Source organism: Aethina tumida, chromosome 3 (assembly GCF_024364675.1).
Source record: "Aethina tumida isolate Nest 87 chromosome 3, icAetTumi1.1, whole genome shotgun sequence".
Lineage (NCBI taxonomy): Eukaryota > Metazoa > Arthropoda > Insecta > Coleoptera > Nitidulidae > Aethina > Aethina tumida.
In genome coordinates, this window is record NC_065437.1 from 33,741,807 (window position 1) to 33,762,406 (window position 20,600).

Sequence of the window (20,600 nt, forward strand, 5' to 3'; positions counted from 1 at the left end):
CTTTTCCTCGCAAACATGCCGGAAGGATTTCCTCGGACGTTTTCTAACATACAGGTAATTTTACATCGGGAACAAATCCCGGCTTCATACGGGATGCCAATCACACGTGTACATGTGTCTTTGATAATTGTGCTGTCGGATAAGATTATCGTCGGCGAAATTGAATTCGATGTAGGGGTGTAATCAGTGGCGTATTGTTTAATTAGTTTTCACGCGACTTCACAGGTAAATCACTATTTATGTAAATACGGTTTAGATTTGACACACAGCGTGTGCGTAGTCTTGTTTATTCTCTAACTAACAGGCTTTATCTGATTCAGAAAGTAAGATTTGAAGAGACAAAAGTTGATTATCAAAACTAATTTACATATGTTAATTTTATACGTTTATTTCACAGTAATCCACATAATGTGGTGTTAAAGTATAAATGTAAGTTTCGATAATCGAGAGGCCAAATGTATAAACCAAGCGTCAGCGCACCCCTAAGATAAAATCAAGCAATCAAGCATATTCAATGCAATATTACTGTCTAAAGATGTAGGTTCTTAGGCGGATCTAATGGATTTTCTATGTACTGAAATGCATGGCAACCGTTGACAGAAAGCTTTGCCTACTCTTCATAGACCTAACCAAACTTGCAGACGCGAGAACAATCGGCAACAAACGACTAACTTGATAATGCAAACTTAATAATAAGTTACTCCTAACCAATAAATTACCCTGGAGCTTTTGCACACTTGAATACATAACAGTAATTTAAAAGTTTCTGCGTTTTTGGGGACCATGCTACATAAATTATTTCTGTAACTTTGTTATTTAAAAAATCCTTTTAAGCACCGAATTGAAAGTGTTGGACCTGACAATTCTACAACCGTCTATTAATTATTTTCGGTATTGTTCGTTTGTCCTTAAACCTAATAAATTAAGTATTTGCATTTGGGAATAATTCATTATGTCTGAATGTATAAAAAGTACCTACTTAAAGTCGAAGTAGCATTGAACTTTAAGAATTTGGGTTTAGCTAAAATTTATCGTCCAAATGAAGTATGGAATAATTTAAAGGGAGGTCAACGTAGTCGTCAAGCAGGGGAGGGTGTCGCCTAGAAAATTAAACTGGGCTAAATCTGTCTAGCCGATGTAACATAAATATTTCTTGCATTCTAGGACAATACTACTGCCTAAATGTCTAATGCTACGTTTTATGTATATAAACAACTATAAAAATTTCTTTAATAGTCTTTATAAAGTAGAAAAATATGTAAATATATTTAAAAAAAAGAGAAAGGTATTTGGTTAATAGACAGGTAAATGAAAATTAATCATGGTTGCAGCCCGTAAAATTGTTGTTTTTCGCTCGTTTTATTACACGCAATTCACGGGAGTCTGCAAAATAGACATAAAAACAAAATTAATGATGTATACCACGTTTAAGTCCTCTTTTATTTTCCTTCATCCATATTTTCCAACTCTATCCGCACACTGATGTTAAAAATTGAAGCCAAACCCATAGTGACGTTTTAAAATGTTCCATACCGCACCGAAGCCTGGTGAGAGATTATATAATGAATCGGGAACGATAATACTGGGCATATTGCTAGCAAGGATTAACTCTGATTGGATAGTCTAAAAACCTGCAAACACTCAGCCAGTAATCAGATTATAAGATAGTGAGGCATTTGTTATTGAACCGAGGGATTTTCGGAACCATTCCTGGCATAAGAGTTACAGGAAGGGATTTGCGGATGGTCAGCTGAAGTGGCTGACTGTCGACAGCCGTTTTATCCTGTTATCTGACTTAACGGCAGGCTAAGAAACGGGTTGTCCCCACCATCTATGATCATCCACCTCTTGTCGCATTAACTATCTGCGAAATGATTTATTCCGGCGGTTTATCCAAATTGACAACTACATCTTCTCCTACCCCATATAAATTGGGTCATTCACTAAGTTCATTAAGCTGCTTAATCCCACTTTGTTATGAAACCTACCGAATTGATTTGTGGGTTATAAATAAATTACGTGCTTCAATTTCTAAATGTGGAGAAAATGTTTTTTTCGGGATGGAAACAATGACGTCGTTACTGAACGGAGCTAGTTCATAAGTAAGTGGAAGGCGAGAAAGTGAAAGACAAACTACATAGTTTGACTAGTCACAGATATATGGAAGTGATCCATCCCAAATGCGTATTGTGAGGAAGATAAATTCGCGTTATTTTTCAGTGCACTTTCCATAATCGCGAAATCACGCATGTAAACGTCGGGCGTGAGATGGTTCTTGTTTGGCGTTTGATAGCCGTTTAACGGATGCCATGTAAAAAGGAGATCGGTAAATCACGTGGGTGACATAATCACCAGATACTACCGAAGCCGGCATAAAAGTTCATGTCACGATTTAAATTACTATTCCGTGAAACCATTAGTAAAACATTTAAAATACTCCGGATTTCGATAAGAAGATGCTCGATCTTGCTGTCGGAATGTGAATGATTGAGACCCTGAAAAAAGGTTAGATATTTTGTGCCAATACCTCTGTATGTGTAGCAGTCATTTTAATGGGAATTAAATTATTTTGTTCAAGAGATTTTAAATGTTATCAAATTTCCTTATCGAATTAAGAAACAATTGATTGTTGCAAGCAAAAATCTGGGCCTGGCGTTTACGAAGCATGAACTTCCGATCAGAAATTTATAGAAAACTGCCACATCAGTGAGGATCATTTTACCTGATCAATTTATAACGCGGCCGTGATTCAAATGTATATTTCGAATTATTCGTTTTAATGATCTCGTAACAAGAATCCAAATAATGGAGCTGAACAAATTCGTGCATTTAGGAAAATTACAGTATTGCATACACGTGTTCTACAGCCTTTCGAGTACATATCATAATAGAAAATTGACAACAATTCCGTTTTTATTGAGGTATAGTACAATATTACTTCCATTGATACTTTGTTACTGTTTTATACCACGTAGTAATTTGCTGATGTTGTGTATAGCCATCCCGTATAAAAAACTTGACATTTAAAAGAGAATAAACGCATTTCAGCTGGGGAACGAATTAAACTCGAGAGTTTTTTATACAGTTGAAGTTCCACATCCATAAAAACCCGTAAAATACATTCATACATGATACGAGTGAAAAGTTGTCTTTGTTTAATTGTCGAAACCCGGAAATTACAGCTCCGATGATGTGTGGACGCGAGATCTGGCTGCATCTCGTATATGTAAATATTAGGAATGGGGGGTTGGTTACCACGAGTTATGAACGGCAATTTCCGAAAAACACATGGGGTCTATTGGGACCTAGGCCCGGAATCCTTCGCTGCTCAACATCAAATTATCACAACAATATATATGGCCTTTCAAAAGGTGATAACACGAGCACGTTGCGCAATAAATTTGATTTACCGTTCAATTTTCAATGGGTTCTAAACAAACGGAATTAGATAACTGAAATTAGGTTCGATTTGTGTTTTGTATGGTTTTTGATCTTTTACTGTAACTTCCGTACTTTGAATGTTTCGTCTCATATTTTGAAATCGGTACACCGTGGAACATCATTTTCATTCTCGCGTCGTAAACACCTTAAGAACCCTGAAAACCTAATTCACCAACCCCGTCGGTAACTCAATATCAGTCCGATAAAACACCTTGAAAATAACCAACCTGTTGTTCGAAAACCCTTCCATGCAAGTCCACATGAAAGGACTAAGGAATTAATTTAGACGACGGCGGAAACAGGTTCATTTTTTGCCTATTTCACTTTTTGACTAACGAGTTATTTCTCAATCAAGGAATTACCGTGGGGGACGCACGAGTGACCGCACTCCGACGTCCTAATTACAAAATTGATTCGAGGTGAAACGACTCACGGCTGAACAAATCCCAGAGGTGGCTGCTTTATTAGATCATTGCTTTACTGCACAATCCTATTACCGACGTGTGCCTCGGCTTGGTTGCTTCTGTTTTACAAAATACGACGAGATCTGTTGGGGGATTATTGCGGAGGCATGAACGCCCACCCACGTCCTAATATTGACACTATTCTTTATTAGCACGCTGATGGAATACGTAATTTGCAATTAAGAGGAATTACGCTTTTACTTCCGGTACGAAATTATTTGCTTTTTCAGAAACCGATACTCTAAAAACTACATTTATCATTGATGTAACCAATTCGTAATTATACTTATGAATGCACAAAAAATGAATGATGTAAATATATTATTCAGTGACAAAATAGAACACAAATCCAGAGACCAAATTTCATGATTATTTGTGCTCAATTTGTCCTAATAGACAGTAGAAAATCATTAAAAATTCAAACAAAAATTCAAATATAATCAATATATTGATCAGTATCATTTTTTTATTAATGAATTACTCTGAAATTTATCTAAAGAGGTGGACTATTTCCTTGTATCCCATTTCATGCCACCTCTACTTAATGCGGAATATCTACCAAAATCTGAAAGAATAATAGAGAAGTCTCCCAAATGTGTTGAATCGGTGATAATTCCTAAGAACGTGGTGGCCATGGCATCAAATTCACATCGAAATGTTGAAAACATTTCAAAACCTTTGCAAAATGAGGCCCCGCATAAACTATTAAAAAATCATCTTTCTGTGTTATACGTTTAGAAATTTAAAAATGATGTATATGACTACTTGTTGATTTTTAATAATTTGAGTAAATGCACTTAAAACATTGGAAGAACAACGCTGAAACTCTAAGGAATACTTTATAGTTTGCCAATGCAATTTCAGTACTACAAAACTAATATAAACACAGATCAAAGTCGAATCAACACAGACATATCGCGAACTAATTTTCCCAAACCGTTTCAGACACAAATCAATTTGCAATGGTCCCCGAAGGAAGGTAAAACTATAAAACACCCGACTTCACCTTTCAGTCCCAACTTCAGCCGAGTGGAAAAGTTGAAGCGGAAATTAATCAAGTCAATTTCGCCGTACTTAGCCCGCCTAACAGATTGAACTAGTGTCGGAAATACGTAAATTTGGGCAGGCGTTTGTTTAGTTCGTAGTATATCGTCTGTTGCGGTTACCACTTCGGTAGGAATGTGGCAGGACCGACCACATACGCTGAGGGTGGACAGCTTGAATGATGAAATCATCTCTCAGCGGTCAGAGGTCTGCAGTGCTTTGACCTTCCCCGACTTACTGACTGCTGTGCTCGCCACTCCGTGTGTTGTGTTCCCAAGTTCCCGTTTTATTGTCCTGACATCGCTCACAGATGCAATTGCTTTGTTTATTTGGTGTCTAGGTTTTTTATTGCTCCACTTGCCTTCCATAAATCTAAAATACTTTGTGAAGGTGTCCTTTAGTTATTTACTCACAGGTAAAAAAGATTTAAACTTTACATGTCTACCAGCTTTGATTCGTCAATATTAACTGTAAAGATGTCTTCCTATAAGGATATAACTTTACATATTCTTATGTATTATGAAGAATGCAAATAAATGCTTTACACTGTCACCTCCAATTTGCATTAATCTTTATATTTTCTGCCAAATAAAAATGTTTTAGGGTAAACTGTGAAAAAAAAAAATACCAGACGAGAGATTATAATTCAAAAATTAGACCAATCTAAGGACGGTGAAATAACGCGTTAAAAGTAATCTCCTGAATAAAACTAACGAGCCCTCTGAGGCTCTGTCTCTAAGATTAGATGCCGCAAAGACGCTGTTTCATGCCTCATATCCTTGAAATGAAACGTCTGACTTTACACGAATAAAATCAAACATCCAAGACTAAGTTCCTGACAGGTGCAACAGGAGGGAAGATATGAAGTATTTCTGCGTTTTAATATCTTTGTAAAATATTAGTTTTGGCTTATAAATTTTCGGAATGAAATATTGTAGAGGTTATTAAAAGCGCATGTGATTTTTCACTGCTACACACATTCGTCCCTATAGCGTCTTCTGCGTTTACGCTCAAAAATTAGTGACCGAGGGTTTAACAATATACTATTATACTATCACATTGTTAGATTAATTTTTTTACCTAATTCAAAGGAAGTAAGTTTACTACTACTAATTTACTTTGTACTATAAATATTTTTTAATTATATACTGCGCGTTTTTGAAGTAGATAATTTGATTTTCATAGATTAAATTTATTAAAAATATGTTGGTACCTCAGGTTTGTTTGAATATTTGCAGTAGTATACGGTCAATATATTAAATTTATTTTATTTTTATTTAATACACATTCATAAACAACATATAAAATAAACAACATTCAATTTTTTCTATAATTTTTATTTCCAAAAAAGTACATTCAACCAAATGACGGATCAGAAGTGAATATGCTGATAGATAACTTGAGCAAGGATCCAACTGTTGCTTTTGGACGTGGTTCTGTAACAGTGTATGGTGTAATTTTTTATTCCATTTGTTGAAATATTTGGACCATAAGATTATGCCCGTCCTCACCGCCCTCAAAATGTAGGAAAGCTTGTTGATGCTCTTAAAGAAAAATCCCAATTTTGAGTGTAAAAAATGGTGTGGAATCTGTTAGCAGAACAAGTATTGATTGTAAAAATGTATCAGTTAATATTCTATTTTGTTTTATGAAGTTCCGTTGTTGCAGGTTACATTGTTTATTAAATTATATTAAAGAACACAATTACAATAAAAAACAACTAACTGAAAGCTCAAATTAAAAAACAATTTACTGTTTTGTATATTTTGTATTTGCATTGAATAACATGAAGAATGAAACAATTAGAAACAAAACGAGACCATAAATACAAATAACCGCTAAAAAAGAACAATTAATTGAATTTTGCCTTGTAAAATTTGTTTGAGAACTCACTAACTTCGTAGCAAAAAGTAAAAGGACGAGTTAAAATAATAAATGTAAAATAAAGGAAACTTCGTTATGCGGTAATGTGAGACTCAACCGATTCCTGTCCGCATTGAAAATGCAATCGAAAGTCGATATCAAAGTCAATTAAGGTCGTTTGCATAAATTTCAAAGTTATCTGTAATGACTGGTGAAAATTGTAGGAGCCATAAACGATTGGTCCAATAAGGATTTAGAAGACAATTCGATAAAAGGTAAACACCTTTAATTAGGACAAACATCCTTCTGTTATCTTAAAAGGATATTGAAATCAAATTGATTGGGTATTAAATGGTCTTTAGCAGTGAAAAGTTGTAATGTCCCAGTCGTTTGAGAAAAACTTATCACGATTTCATTTTGTATTTCTATTTGCTGTTGTCGCGTTCCTGGCCAGACTTACTTGAACAATGCCTAACAACAATAAACAAGCAAAATTTACATTTGGAGTCATTTACCGTAAGTAATTTGGATGGGTATAATTTAATATGGCATGGGAGTGTTGGAAAAGTTAATAAAGTCTTTTATCCTAGACGTGCCAGATGCATTTCGGTAAAAGAAAGTTTGTCAGTTAAAGCGGCTGTTAGTCATGCACCTCTACGCCTTTAAATCCTCATTATAGGCGCGAATACATTGTCTACATCTAGCGAACAAGCCCCGTGCATGGATATCCGAGTCACAGATTTACGTAATGCTGCAGGAACCCTTCCTGCTAAGCAGGAATTAATGTAGAGGATTGTGAGAATGGGGCAACAGTGACTCGGTCGCAGTCAGTAGAAACGGGAAAGACTCAACTGCTACAAATCTCTACTGAAAGAATGGTACGGTTGTTTTCCGCCCTCGGTTAACGGTCGAACGATTTGAATTAGCTATCGTCTCTATGCCACCCCGAAAAATTTAGTGTCTTTCCCACTGTCAGTAATAACTGTTTCGTGTTCATCATTTGTTTCCTAATATTTGCTTTCGACGGCGTTTTATCAGGCGTAATCTATTTAAACAGACATTAAAAAGTTGCCTGCTTACACAGGATAAACTTCGTAAGCACTTTGCTTTCATGTGATCTTTGTTAATCACAGTTTTAATTGTACGGATTTTTTTTACTTTGCTGTTTGTTTAAAGAATTACCAACAACTTTTATACTCCGTATACTTCTTTTCAGTGTATACATTTGAAAATAAAATATGTTTCAAACATTACTAGATTAAAAATGTATTAACATTAACAATGCGGGAACTGTTGATCGTTTTACTGCCATAAACAGTACATATTTGTTTTCGGATATTGAAAATTACAATAATGAATATTGTTTGTGTTGTTCAACATGAGTGCAACTGTAATTTTAAGTGCTGACATAAATTAAACCGAATTTGTTTGTGTTATAAATGAAGTAATAATATAGTTGTACTTATTATGCAATATAATACAAAATGGGTAAATTGTCATAATGCTTATATGATAATTCATTTATATGCCGGGGGCGGATTGTGTGATTATCAGTAATAGTGACATTTCCTCCGACTATGTATCTTTGGGGAACTGCACGTAGTCAAGTCTGCCGTTGTATAAATGAGTTATCATATAAAATTATCGACGTATCGCTTTTGCTGACCTATTTACTCCACTCATATATAACGTCTGTTGTTATTGACACACTTATTTATGACATGAGTCTATAGCAGTACATTTTAAACTATATATCACACAATCGCGGCCATTTCTTTCGCCAAGACTTGTATAGAAATAGTTTTCAAATGCATACGAGGAGTTTATATTTTCTCAGTATGGCGATAAATCTGTCTCATTTTCTACACACCATTTTTACAAGGTTTATTTTAAATTCAGTATCGGTAAAACGTCTGAAAAATTATCAACGATGATGACAATTATTTGTTTAAGGATACTTTTTATATAATAATTTTAATATATAAAAATTACGTATTTTTAAATACTAATTTAATTAATATAATATTTTTTACTAAAATGTTGCTTCCTGCTGGAAGATTTATGAACAATTCACTGGAATATAAACTGGTCAAACTGCGGTTTTCAGAATATCTCAACTACGGCAAAACACAATTAAACTTGAACCGTACTAAATTGTAAAGGATTTTAAACACGCAGAACTTATCGTCGCATGTAATTAAATTATTATTTTAACTATGGTATAATTGCACATTACCCGCCTTTAGATTTATGAATTTTAGTTTAGTTTAGTTAACACGTTGCTACATAAATTTTTGTAGTAGACGTACTTTTTGTTAAGGATTGATGTGTTCTTGTTACTTTTTATTATTTGTAGAAATTCGTTAGACATTGTCGTGGTCGTTCTTTTCAGGAAGTGAAGATGTAAGTCAAATGTCCAAAAGAAAAAAAAGACTAACCACTGCAATTTTATAATTATCCATAAAATTTACGCTACATAAATTTGGAGCTTTTTATGTTTCGAAGAAAATCCAAATAAAAAAATATCCTTTTTAAATTTTAAGATTATTATGTAGGAAAAGTTTTTTCTATCGTATCAAAAGGTTTCATAGTACAGAAATTTTGAGGACTAATTTCAAACCAAACGCAAAAAATAATCGATTTTTTATATAATTTTAGTATTTAATTTTTGTGTAAGTTGTTTACTCATTGCAATTTTACGGGTAGATCCATCGAATTGGACATTTTCACAATTAAAAATTTTGGTCTCAAAATAATTCTATTTAAAAGAAGTTATCTCGATATAACTACCACATAACAGAGATAACTGTTTTTATAAACGTACCTAAAATATGAAGCTATGTTCAGCATATACCTTCCAAATCGATAGGTCCAACCGCATAAAATCAATTATTTAAATTAAAGTAAAAATATATTTTTGCTCTAAGTGGGCCATCCTGTATATTTTTTCAGTGAATACTTATTTTTTTTTTAATATACAGAGTTATATATTATAGGAATTAGCTGATTTTGATGTGAACTATAGAAAATATCCGGACTGTACTTTAGCCACGACTACAATTGTCTTGTTAAACTCATAATGACCTCACCGAAAACCGTCACTAAGCTCCGAAAGTAGGAGACCGGATTTTCATTGTATTCTCGGAAAATTTCGCCCCGACGTTACGTAATTCGATTCTTGCGACGTTCCGATTAAGCTCGTTATCGAACCGGATATGAATCGGAGCCGTAATTAATTTTAACCGCAATTACCTTTGTTATTGTGTTATTCGTGCAAAAGCCGCAGATGGTTGCAGTGAATTACAAACGTCGTTTTGCAGTGTCAACAGGACATGCCCTGCAGGAAATCGGTGTCGAACAGAAAGAACATCAATACCTTCGCCGTCACGAACTGACCTCCATTTTTTTTATTTTGCCACCAACTAAATTATGTAAAACGCTTTTTTCAATTTTATTTTGCTAGAAATAGTCTCAGTTGTATGTTTACTTTATCTGGGCTAAGTATACCATTTAAACATGGAACACAATTTCGGTTAAATGGCTTCAGTTTCTCTTGGTCCGATACGGGTCCCTTTTCGAAAGTTTTTCATCAATTTCAGGCCTAATTGTGGTTGTATTTCTGCGACAACTGCTAAACTGAAACGGCACCGTGTTGTTTGCCAGGACCTTTCCTATAACAGACCCCCATTCGAAAAAGTTTAAAGGGTCAACTCGATATTGGCTACTACTCTTCCGAGACATTTAGGTACTAAACATCAATTGCCGTTACAAAAAGACTTATTTTACATTAAGGTAATTGCAACCATTTTGTATTAACAATTTCCTACATTTATTTTAATTTAAAACCACATTTTAATGCTGCATTCACATAAGTAATAAACTAACTTTATTTCCTTTTACTCAAAGTTATAAGAGATGCATTAAACCGTTATTAAGGAGTATAAATTTTTATTATTTTAATACAATTTGTCTGAAGTAACAATAATTTCAGATAGCTGGAGCTCAACTATAATGGTGTTAAACCATGAGTGTCCATTAAAACAAAATTATCTGCATCATGTACTAGATAGTAACGATTATTGCCACGAGTGTACAAATTACGAATTTATAATTTTATAATCTAAAATACTAATTGAACAGACAATTGGTGTAGCCGTTGCATTTAATGTTTGCACTTCAATTGTTACATTTAACATGCAAATTATTTCACAAAGTGAGCCTGTTAAAACTTGGTTAATATAAACGTAAAATGAAGCTTCAAATAGTAAGAATAGTGCTGAAATATGTGAAAGTGCAAGAAAGTCCTAACTAGTTCTGATATTAGACCTTTCCATTTGCACTTAAACTTTTGAAGCTTTTGAAGAGAATACATTCACATTCTGTTGTTGAAATTAATTTTTTTTTATGCATGTTAAAAAAAGTTTTTATCAAGTCATACGAAGAATTTCAAATATTAGAAAAATAATTCATAACTCACAAAAAAATTTGCGGTACGCAAACACATCGCCTAATTGTAATGGTGTACTAACATTGTAGGTGTATATAGAGTTTGAGTATGAAAGAGACGACAAACTATTTCTAGCATTCGTTAACTCCTCGCTATTACCAAGAATACTCTTAAAAGTATTTATTGCTGTTTTTGTCTCCAAGAAAAGATACCGTAACCATAAAACCAAAGCAAGGAGACATTTTAAATTCTCATTTTGTTGGTAACACAATGCGCTGATTAAACAAAGTATTTCCGTGCAATAAATGAGTGAATTTCCATTTTATCTGCAATTAAACTTTATTTAGTGATTAGATACACTATTCCTGTCACAACTAAGTTATTACCGACGTAATTGCTTAGTCCTTATTTACTCGAATATGTTTGTATCTATGTCTTAAAGTGGGAATAAAACTGAAACCCTAAAATTACGACTAATAAGTTATGTAGAAGAAATATATCTCAAAGTTTCTGTAAAATAATCTGTATACGTTATATATATAATACATTTTGATAATATATAACATTTAGAAGCTAGCTATCTATTTTTAATGTCACAAAAAATTTAATATTTACTAACAAAGAAAGTATTATTTTCTTTATTGTTTATGTTCTGTTAAGGTAACTAAATAATATTTGTTGTGACCCAAATGATGGTATTTTAACGCCGGCTCTTTTTCGTACGACAAACTATATAAAAACAATTCTGAAAAATTACGGGATCAAAGAAATACGGTGTATTACGCCGACATGTGAATACGCACATTTGTCTCCAAGAATATATTTTTATTAGAGCTACAAATATAAGGCAATTTGGCTACATTTCATCCCTCGGACAATAAAAGTCACCATAAAATACAAGGAACAACGTATGATTCAGTGTTGGATCCTGTTCAGTTATTGTCAGTAAAACATATTTCATTATTAGTACAAGCTACGAATTGTGCATAATTTAAGATGCTGAAGTATTAAAATAAAATAAAGCTTTAATTATAAGAATTAAAGTTTAAAAATAGCTGTTAAGAGTGTTTCGAACTATTGATGAACAAAATTTGAGATGTGTAAACAGATGCAGATAGACAAAATAGACCCTAATTGTTTTGTTATTTAGGAGTTCCAATTAAGTATAATGTTTCCAGTCGATAATGTTTCTACAAGCCAAAAGTATAATAGTAGTTTTAGTTTTAAAATAGCTGTTTATCAAAACGCAAATCTGAGGGAGGTTTAAGGATTGTGCGACTGTGACGATAAATTAAAAATTTTTATTAAAAAACTTTTCTCAGTATTTACTTATTGGCAGTGAAACAGGTAATTTTCGCGTCATAAATTACAACGGGCTTTGTATTTCCGCCATGATTTCGTACAGCGGTATGGTTTTTAAGGACATAAATCTTCTTGTCGAAATAAATAAGGAATGAGATGTGGCTTCTAATAGTGTTCTTAGGCTATATCTATGTTCCCCGGGACTTAGAAGTTAGAACCGTTAAGGGGGAGAGAAAACACAATTACAATAAAGCATTGTCTCGGCGAAACGAGGGTCGCTCAATTTAATGTAATTTCTTTAGTGGACGAGACTTCAGTTTTCAGTTACATAATTAACGTTCTGTGCCGGCTGATTCTATTTTTTTTATTATTTTACAGTTTTATGTTACTGAGTTTACGGTCCTACCTTTTAAATTATTTATTGCGAAAATAATTTAAATTCAAATGTCTACATTTAGAAACTCAAATCTGTTTGTTTGCTGATTAGAGCATAAAAGAAGTTTCGGATTCGTTGAATTTTAATTTAATTGCTTTTCTTAATTAAAGGTGACACTTAAACACAACCTAGTGAAAGAGAAATAATAAATATTACAGTGAACTCAGTTTCCCTGTTTTATAGAGGTTACACTTAACAGCCTGTTTTACTATACAAGTATAAAAAGTTGCCTTTTATTACTTATTACACATTTAGTTAATAATTAGCTATACAAAGTGCTTTGAAATTTACCGTGATTACAATATTTTGAATATTCTAAAACATGCTTCTCAAGTTTATACCAAACTATTTTAGGAAATTGTGGAACTTGAAGACAAATTAATTTAAGACTTTAAAGAGAAAATTGGATAGTTCATTTTCAGAAAAAAATGCATTACAACTTTCAAAGTATACTTAAATTAAATATTAATTTAATTACAATTTGTGAAATTTATGATATATTATGGAAAGAACTCCGTTTTCTCTGAGACAGTTCGACGTATAATAAACAAACAACAACAAAACGAAAACAAACTTGTTTTACTCTAACAAAGGCACTTTCGTAAATCCTTTCTACAGCAATGTAATATTTGACATTAGATTGAAATACAGCAACAGTGTGATCACACATGTAGGTTCAATTTTTCACATATATAGTAACCATCGATCAGTAGCAAAGTTATTCAATACACGAACATTTGAAATACGCTCATGAGTTTATCGAATTTTTCGCTGCACACGTTGAGATTTTTATCGCTTTCCCTTATACGACAAATATATCAGTACATTTGGCACACGAAATTGTTTTACACTATTTATTATAAAACTGACACGATTGAAATATGGATAATATATTAAAAATATAGATACGATATATTGTGGTGGAGAGGCCATTTTCAATTTATTAAACCTTCGTATACTAACTATAGTTCGTTTTTTCGGTATTATTAAAAATCTAAATAAAATAAACGCTTAACATTTAATAATTTATTTAACAATTATAAAACAACTCAATATCATTATTGAAATAATAAATAAACAATTATTAATCTAGTGTGGTGGATTGTAAGAATATCCTCCATTAGAAGCCAATGGAGTTCCTCCTACAGCTGGTCGAATTCCGCCGCTTACGGTAAAGCTTGTAGAACTAGAACTAGCACCAAGACTGGGTACGAATCCTCCTCCGTTTCCTCCAAATCCTGATCCATGAACTCTCAATCCAGCTCCTCCTCCCACACTCAATCCTAATTTATGTCCACCTCCAAGACCGGATCCAAATCCGCCTCCAATACCGGATACCAATCCGCCTCCAACACCGGATCCAACTCCACCTCCCAGACCAGCTCCTAATCCACCCAATCCACCTCCAAGACCAGATCCTAATCCACCGCCGAGACCAGATCCCAATCCACCTAGTCCACCTCCAAGGCCAGATCCAAAACCGCCTGCTCCAGCTCCGCCACCCAAACCGAATCCTGCTCCGTTACCGGAAGCTACAGAACTGCCACCGAGGTTGATGACTTGTGGCACTCTAACAATGACTGGATGTGGGATCTTGACCTCAACTGGATGTGGTACTTGTACTGGGTAGGGTTGTGGAACTGGTACTTGTACGGTATGAGGAATACGGACGTAAACAACTTTCTCAACTGGCACTGTAACAGTCTTCGTAATTTGAACTGGGTATGGTCTAGGAACTTCTACTGGAACTTTTACGTGCACCGGAACTGGTACTTGGACAGGAACTTTAATTTCAACTGGTTTTGGTACTTCGTATGGTACTTGTACTGGGACTGGTACTTTCTGGGTTATGTGTACTGGGTAAGGTTGTGGTACGCGAACTTCTTTGGTAACTACGCGGACTTGTTCTGAGTGTCCGTTAGTGGCACCGCCAAAGTCTCCTCCAATACCACCGCCAATACTGCCTCCTCCAATACCGCCTCCAATACCGCCTCCAATACCGCCTCCAATACCGCCTCCAATGCCACCGCCAATACCGCCTCCAATACCACCTCCAATGCCGCCTCCAATACCACCACCTCCAAGTGCACCATCAAGGTGTAATCCACCAAAACCAGGTCCTGCTGGAGCTGGACTTCCATGTCCACCATTAACAAGAGACAAATCTATGCCCGCTGATCCTGGTCCACCAAGTCCTGGGCCAACGCCGTTAAAAGTTTCTTCATGGTGGAGTGGAAGTGGTGGTGGTGGTGGTGGAGGAAGTGGTCCCGGTCCTACTAAAGCAGGTCCACGATGTGGTGGTCCATAAACTGGGGCTTCTGAATTTGCAGAGGCAAAAACCAGGAAAAAACTGGTAAAAACCTATAACGAATAAGAATAATAAATATTTACGAATAGTAACATTTTTATTATATTTTTTAACTCCAATTAACTATACATACGTGGAAGGCTCTCATCATGTGCTTGAAGGTGATGATGATGATCGAATGATGCGTCTACTAAATTTCTGATTCTTTATATACAGGTTTTTAAATTTATGCTAATGTCGTCGGATGTTTGATGTATCATACGCGCTAATTATGCAATTCTAAATTTCTCTGGTGATCATCAAATTTGATTCGATCCGATTTATTTATTTAGCGTGAGTTTTTGACAAGACAGTAACAAGTTTAATTAAAATACTTATAGTCCACATATAGCGTCCACTTTTATGTATTTAGTTAAATAATTATAGTTTTTACATTTCTAGTTATTGACTTTCACTAAACAATTCGAATATCACCGAGGAATTTTAATGTATTTTAAAAATATGCTTTTATAAACACATTTCACAATGTATAAAAATATTGGAAACATATCGATAATTAATAACAGTAATTTATACGTATTTCATTGATAAAATTATCAAAATTCTGTATTTGTAAATTATGTTTCAGTAATAATTATTAATTATAATTGTTATCAATTTGTTGACTTGGTTGATTTCATAGGATAATTTAAATTAATGTGCACTTTTTTAATTTAATTTGAAATTTCCAGAAAGTTATATGAAATATAGAACTATATATTGTCGCATACTTTCATCAAAACAATGTTTTCTAAAATTTCCATATTAGTTCCTAATATCGAAGGAGAAACTTATAATGTTGAACAGCAGAGAAATCTAATCCGAAAGCATTTTCTTAATATTATAAAAGTATGTTAATATTCGAATTTTATTATTCAGTATTAATTAATAATACAGAGATTACATTTTATTATATTTCATTTCATATTATTTTAAAATATACATTAGATGAAAATATTTATTTAAAGAAAATTCATAAAATTATTTAAATTAGGTCTAGTGTATACAATACTTTGATATAAAATTTACTAGAATTCTTGTCTACCTAAGGTATTTGATATTTTAGTAAAAATAGAAACTATATTTAAAAAAATTTATTTAAAATATTCAACAATTAACAATAATAGATATATAATAATATTTGTAAATGATTTAAGCTTTGTTTTTCACACTACGAATGAATTTTTTGTCCAAAATGGGAACATTGTAGTTGTATCCTCCGTTGGACGACTCCAAGATGTTACCACTCGGATCCTGAATATTGCGTTCGACTGATTTAGTAATAGTGACGCTGCCTTGGCCTAAATTGCTTGATTCGAATCCACCGCTCAAACTAAGACCAGATGTTTGACTTCCAAGTCCAGCCCCCAGATTACTTCCTACACTACCTGGCAGAAGTCTGGCATCTACCACTTCGGGTAAACCACCTCCAATTCCACCTCCTAAACCGGAGCCTAAACCAGCACCAACGGCGGCACCTCCAAATCCAGGTCCGAATCCAGCACCACCCAAACCAGATCCGATTCCAATACCTCCAAACCCGGGTCCGATTCCAGCACCTCCTCCAATACCTGATCCAACATCTCCTAGGCCAGCGTGACTACCTCCAAGATTAACTATTTGAGGATCATTTACGATTACTGGCTGCGGTACTTTAACTTGAACTGGAATTGGGACTTGAACCGTGTAGGGTTGTGGAACTGGAACTTGTACCGCATGTGGAACACGAACGTACACTACTTTTTCAACTGGTATTGGAACAGATTTGGTAATGTGAACGGCATATGGTTTTGGTACTTCAACTGGTACTTTCACTTGTACTGGCACTGGAACGTGAACTGGGACTTTTACCTCGAACGGTGTGGGTACTTCTACTGGAACTTTAACTTTAACTGGAACTGGTATTTTATTGGTAATATGAACTGGGTAGGGTTGAGGAACATGAACTTCCTTGGTAATGACACGTACTTTGGTGAGACTAAGCCCATAGGGAGCGATTCCCCCGCCAATTGCACCACCATTGAGAGATAATCCTAATCCGCCACCTAAACCTCTGGCTGCGAATCCTCCGCTCAATCCGCCTAGTGCCGATCCACCACTAAGATCGCCAGACCCGAGTCCACCTCCAAAACCACCGATTGCCTTTAGTGAAGCGCCAGTTAACCCACCATTTCCGAGCCCAATGCCGTTGCCTGCACTGAGAGGAATCGGTGCTGGTGGAAGTTCAGGCAATGGTGGAGGAGGCAATGCGGGTCCTGGTCCGCCTTCTATTGGCACAGGCGCTGGCGGTCCATAAACGGGTTGACCGGCATTCACAAAGGACCAGACCAGCAAAAAAATCGCAGAAGCCTAAATCACAGAATAATAAAATTATATAAACATAATTTTGTTCATTCAAGATACCAAGGTCAACTTCTAATACTTACTTGGAAAGCCCTCATCCTTAGTTTAAAGTTGTTGATTGAATGATGCTATTCCAAAATTTGAATCAGCTTTTATACTTAATTAAATTAATGCAAATCCACTTCAGTTCAATCCAATATGATATATTATTTAACTTTACAATCTAAAATTTCACTAATATCGATCGCATTACCTAAACGAATGCAAATGCATTTTTTTTAAGAAAATACGTTTTCAAATTTTAAATAAATTAATCATTAATGATAATTTGATGCAAAAATTAACAGAATTCGTAGCTGAATAGAATAATAAAAAAATTTTGTACATACATTTGTATCTAGAGGAATACAATTTAAATCGTGGTAATTCACGTAGTACTATAGAGAGTCTAAACGAATAGTTAGTAATTCGAAAAATATATGTTTCAAATATCAAAGAAATTATTATCAAATTATTTGTTTTTTCAAATCGCTTGATTCTGTAAGGATTCTACTATGCTGTTTTATTTACAACCTAATTAAGAACATTGGAGTTGATTCTAAATACGCCAGTAATTTCACAATTTGTCACAATTCATTGTCGTTTGCATTTTTTATTGACTGAAAAAGTACTTATTTATATTATGTTCACTGAGAAATTATATTTTATATTGTGTAATAAAAAATTGGTTTATTTTGTTACATTTAATAAATGAAGAAATAAAATTTTAGAAATTAATTTTATTTTAAATTATAATATGTTAAGCTATGTCAATTTTGAGCTCATATTTTTGTCCAAAAGCAAACATTTTAATTTCGTAAATTAATTTACTTTCCCAAGTAGTGGTGTAATTTTACTGTAACTCTCCACTTAAGTCTGTCGGATCCAAAGTGTTTATACTACTAAAATTTCTAACGTTTATAAGGAGAAGAAAATTCAAACGGCACAAAATATAATACATATAAGATTTTTATGTGGTTTTACCATTGATTTTAAAGCTGAATTCTATCCAGTCAGGATACGTATTTAGAACTCTTTATGAGCTCACTCATTACTGTCTAAAAGCTAAAATTTATGCTTTGTATTTTTAGAATTTTACAAATTAACTTTATGTTAAATTATAATATTATAAGGAGGGGTAGACAGATCTGCAGCTACATTTATTGCGGCTCTTTAAGTTCAATATTTTTGCCCAAAAGCAAATATTTTAATTTCATAATTTTTTTTTTTTCCAAATAGTAACATTACTGTAATGCTGAACTCTTTACTTAGGGACTATCGAATCCAAAATGTTTATACTACAGGAATTTCTAACCTTTATAGGGTGAAGAAAATCCATACGGCTCAAAATGTAATACATATTTTTTACCACTGGTATTAAAACTTAATTCTATTCGGTCAAGATATGTATGCATAACTCTTTATGAGCTCATTCATTTCTGCCTAAGAGCAAAAATTTATGCTTCAAAAAACATTACAAATAATTTTATAGTGATTGAATAGAAGTGTAATTGCTATTTTAACTTAGATATTAAATTATTAAAATTAGCCAATTAGAAAATATCATTTGTGAAAATATATTCTTTTAATTTTTATGTGAAAATTATTATAAAATAGATTAAAATATCAATAGTTTAAAAATAACATTTTATTAAACCTAATGCAACAAATAACATTAACAAAATATCTTAAGCTTTCTTAACGCTACGAATAAACTTTTTGTCTAAGACAGGGGGATTGTAGTTGTAACCTCCGTTGGAAGCTTCAAAGTTGTTTTCGCTTGGGTAGTGAATGCTTTTCTCAACGGATTTGACGATACTAATACTTCCCAAACCGCTTCCTTGGCCTAAACTGCCGGAGGCGAGTCCACTGCCCAATCCACTTCCAGATGCTATTCCAGCTCCTGATTCGAATCCACCTCCAAGTGAGGATCCTAATCCACCTCCAAGTCCTGAACCAAGTCCGCCTAACCCAGCTGCACCAAGACTGGCACCTTCAGCAACTCCAAATCCACCTCCAAGACCAGCTCCAAGACCACCTCCGAGACCACCTCCAAGTCCGCCTCCGAGACCGCCTCCGAGACCACCTCCGAGACCACCTCCGAGACCACCTCCAAGACCACCACCGAAACCGGCACCAGAAGCATCACCAGCGGCTACTGTACTTCCGCCAAGGTTTACGATTTGTGGTACTCTGACAATTACTGGATGTGGTACTCTAACTTGTACAGGGGTTGGGACTTGTACTGGATAGGGTTGTGGGACAGGTACTTGAACAGTGTGTGGGACGCGAACATACACGATCTTTTCAACTGGTACAGGAACAGATTTGGTAATGTGGACTGGGTACGGTTTTGGTACTTCTACCGGTACTTTTACTTGTACTGGCACTGGAACTTGAACTGGGACTTTTACTTCGAACGGTTTTGGTACTTCTACGGGAACTTTCACTTCAACTGGGACTGGTACAGTCTTGGTAATGTGAACAGGGTATGGTTGTGGTACTTGAACTTCTTTGGTAATAATACGTTCAGATTGTACACCACCGCTGAATCCACCATCCAATGGCAAACCTCCAAGACCAGGACCAGCAATTCCACCGCCGATGGCGCCACCGCCAATTCCACCTCCTATAGCACCACCGCCGATGGCGCCACCGCCAATTCCACCTCCTATAGCACCACCGCCGAGGGATAATCCTTGATTACCTATTCCACCTCCTATGGCTCCACCGCCAAGGGACAATCCTTGACTAGCAATGCCACCTCCAATAGCGCCGCCGCCAAGGGATAATCCTTGAGCAGCAATTCCACCTCCGATAGCGCCACCGCCAAGGGACAATCCCTGAGCAGCAATTCCACCTCCTATGGCACCA

General features: G+C 34.7%; 2 protein-coding genes across 2 annotated transcripts in view; one reads left to right on the forward strand and one right to left on the reverse strand.

The window, feature by feature from the left end:
* LOC109602052 (EGFR adapter protein) overlaps window positions 1-20,600 on the forward strand; it is a 177,372-nt gene continuing 156,772 nt past the window's right edge. The window contains exon 1 of the mRNA XM_049964269.1: window positions 1-54. Within this exon, the coding sequence (XP_049820226.1) occupies window positions 16-54 (39 nt within the window). The 5' untranslated portion in view covers window positions 1-15. The remainder of the gene's footprint in view (window positions 55-20,600) is intronic.
* LOC109596281 (probable H/ACA ribonucleoprotein complex subunit 1) lies at window positions 16,433-17,809 on the reverse strand. The gene is made up of 2 exons (XM_049964272.1): window positions 17,771-17,809; window positions 16,433-17,693 (listed from the first exon to the last, which is right to left on the reverse strand). Exons 1-2 carry the CDS (start codon window positions 17,783-17,785, stop codon window positions 16,497-16,499), a joined length of 1,212 nt encoding a protein of 403 aa, XP_049820229.1. The 5' UTR covers window positions 17,786-17,809; the 3' UTR covers window positions 16,433-16,496.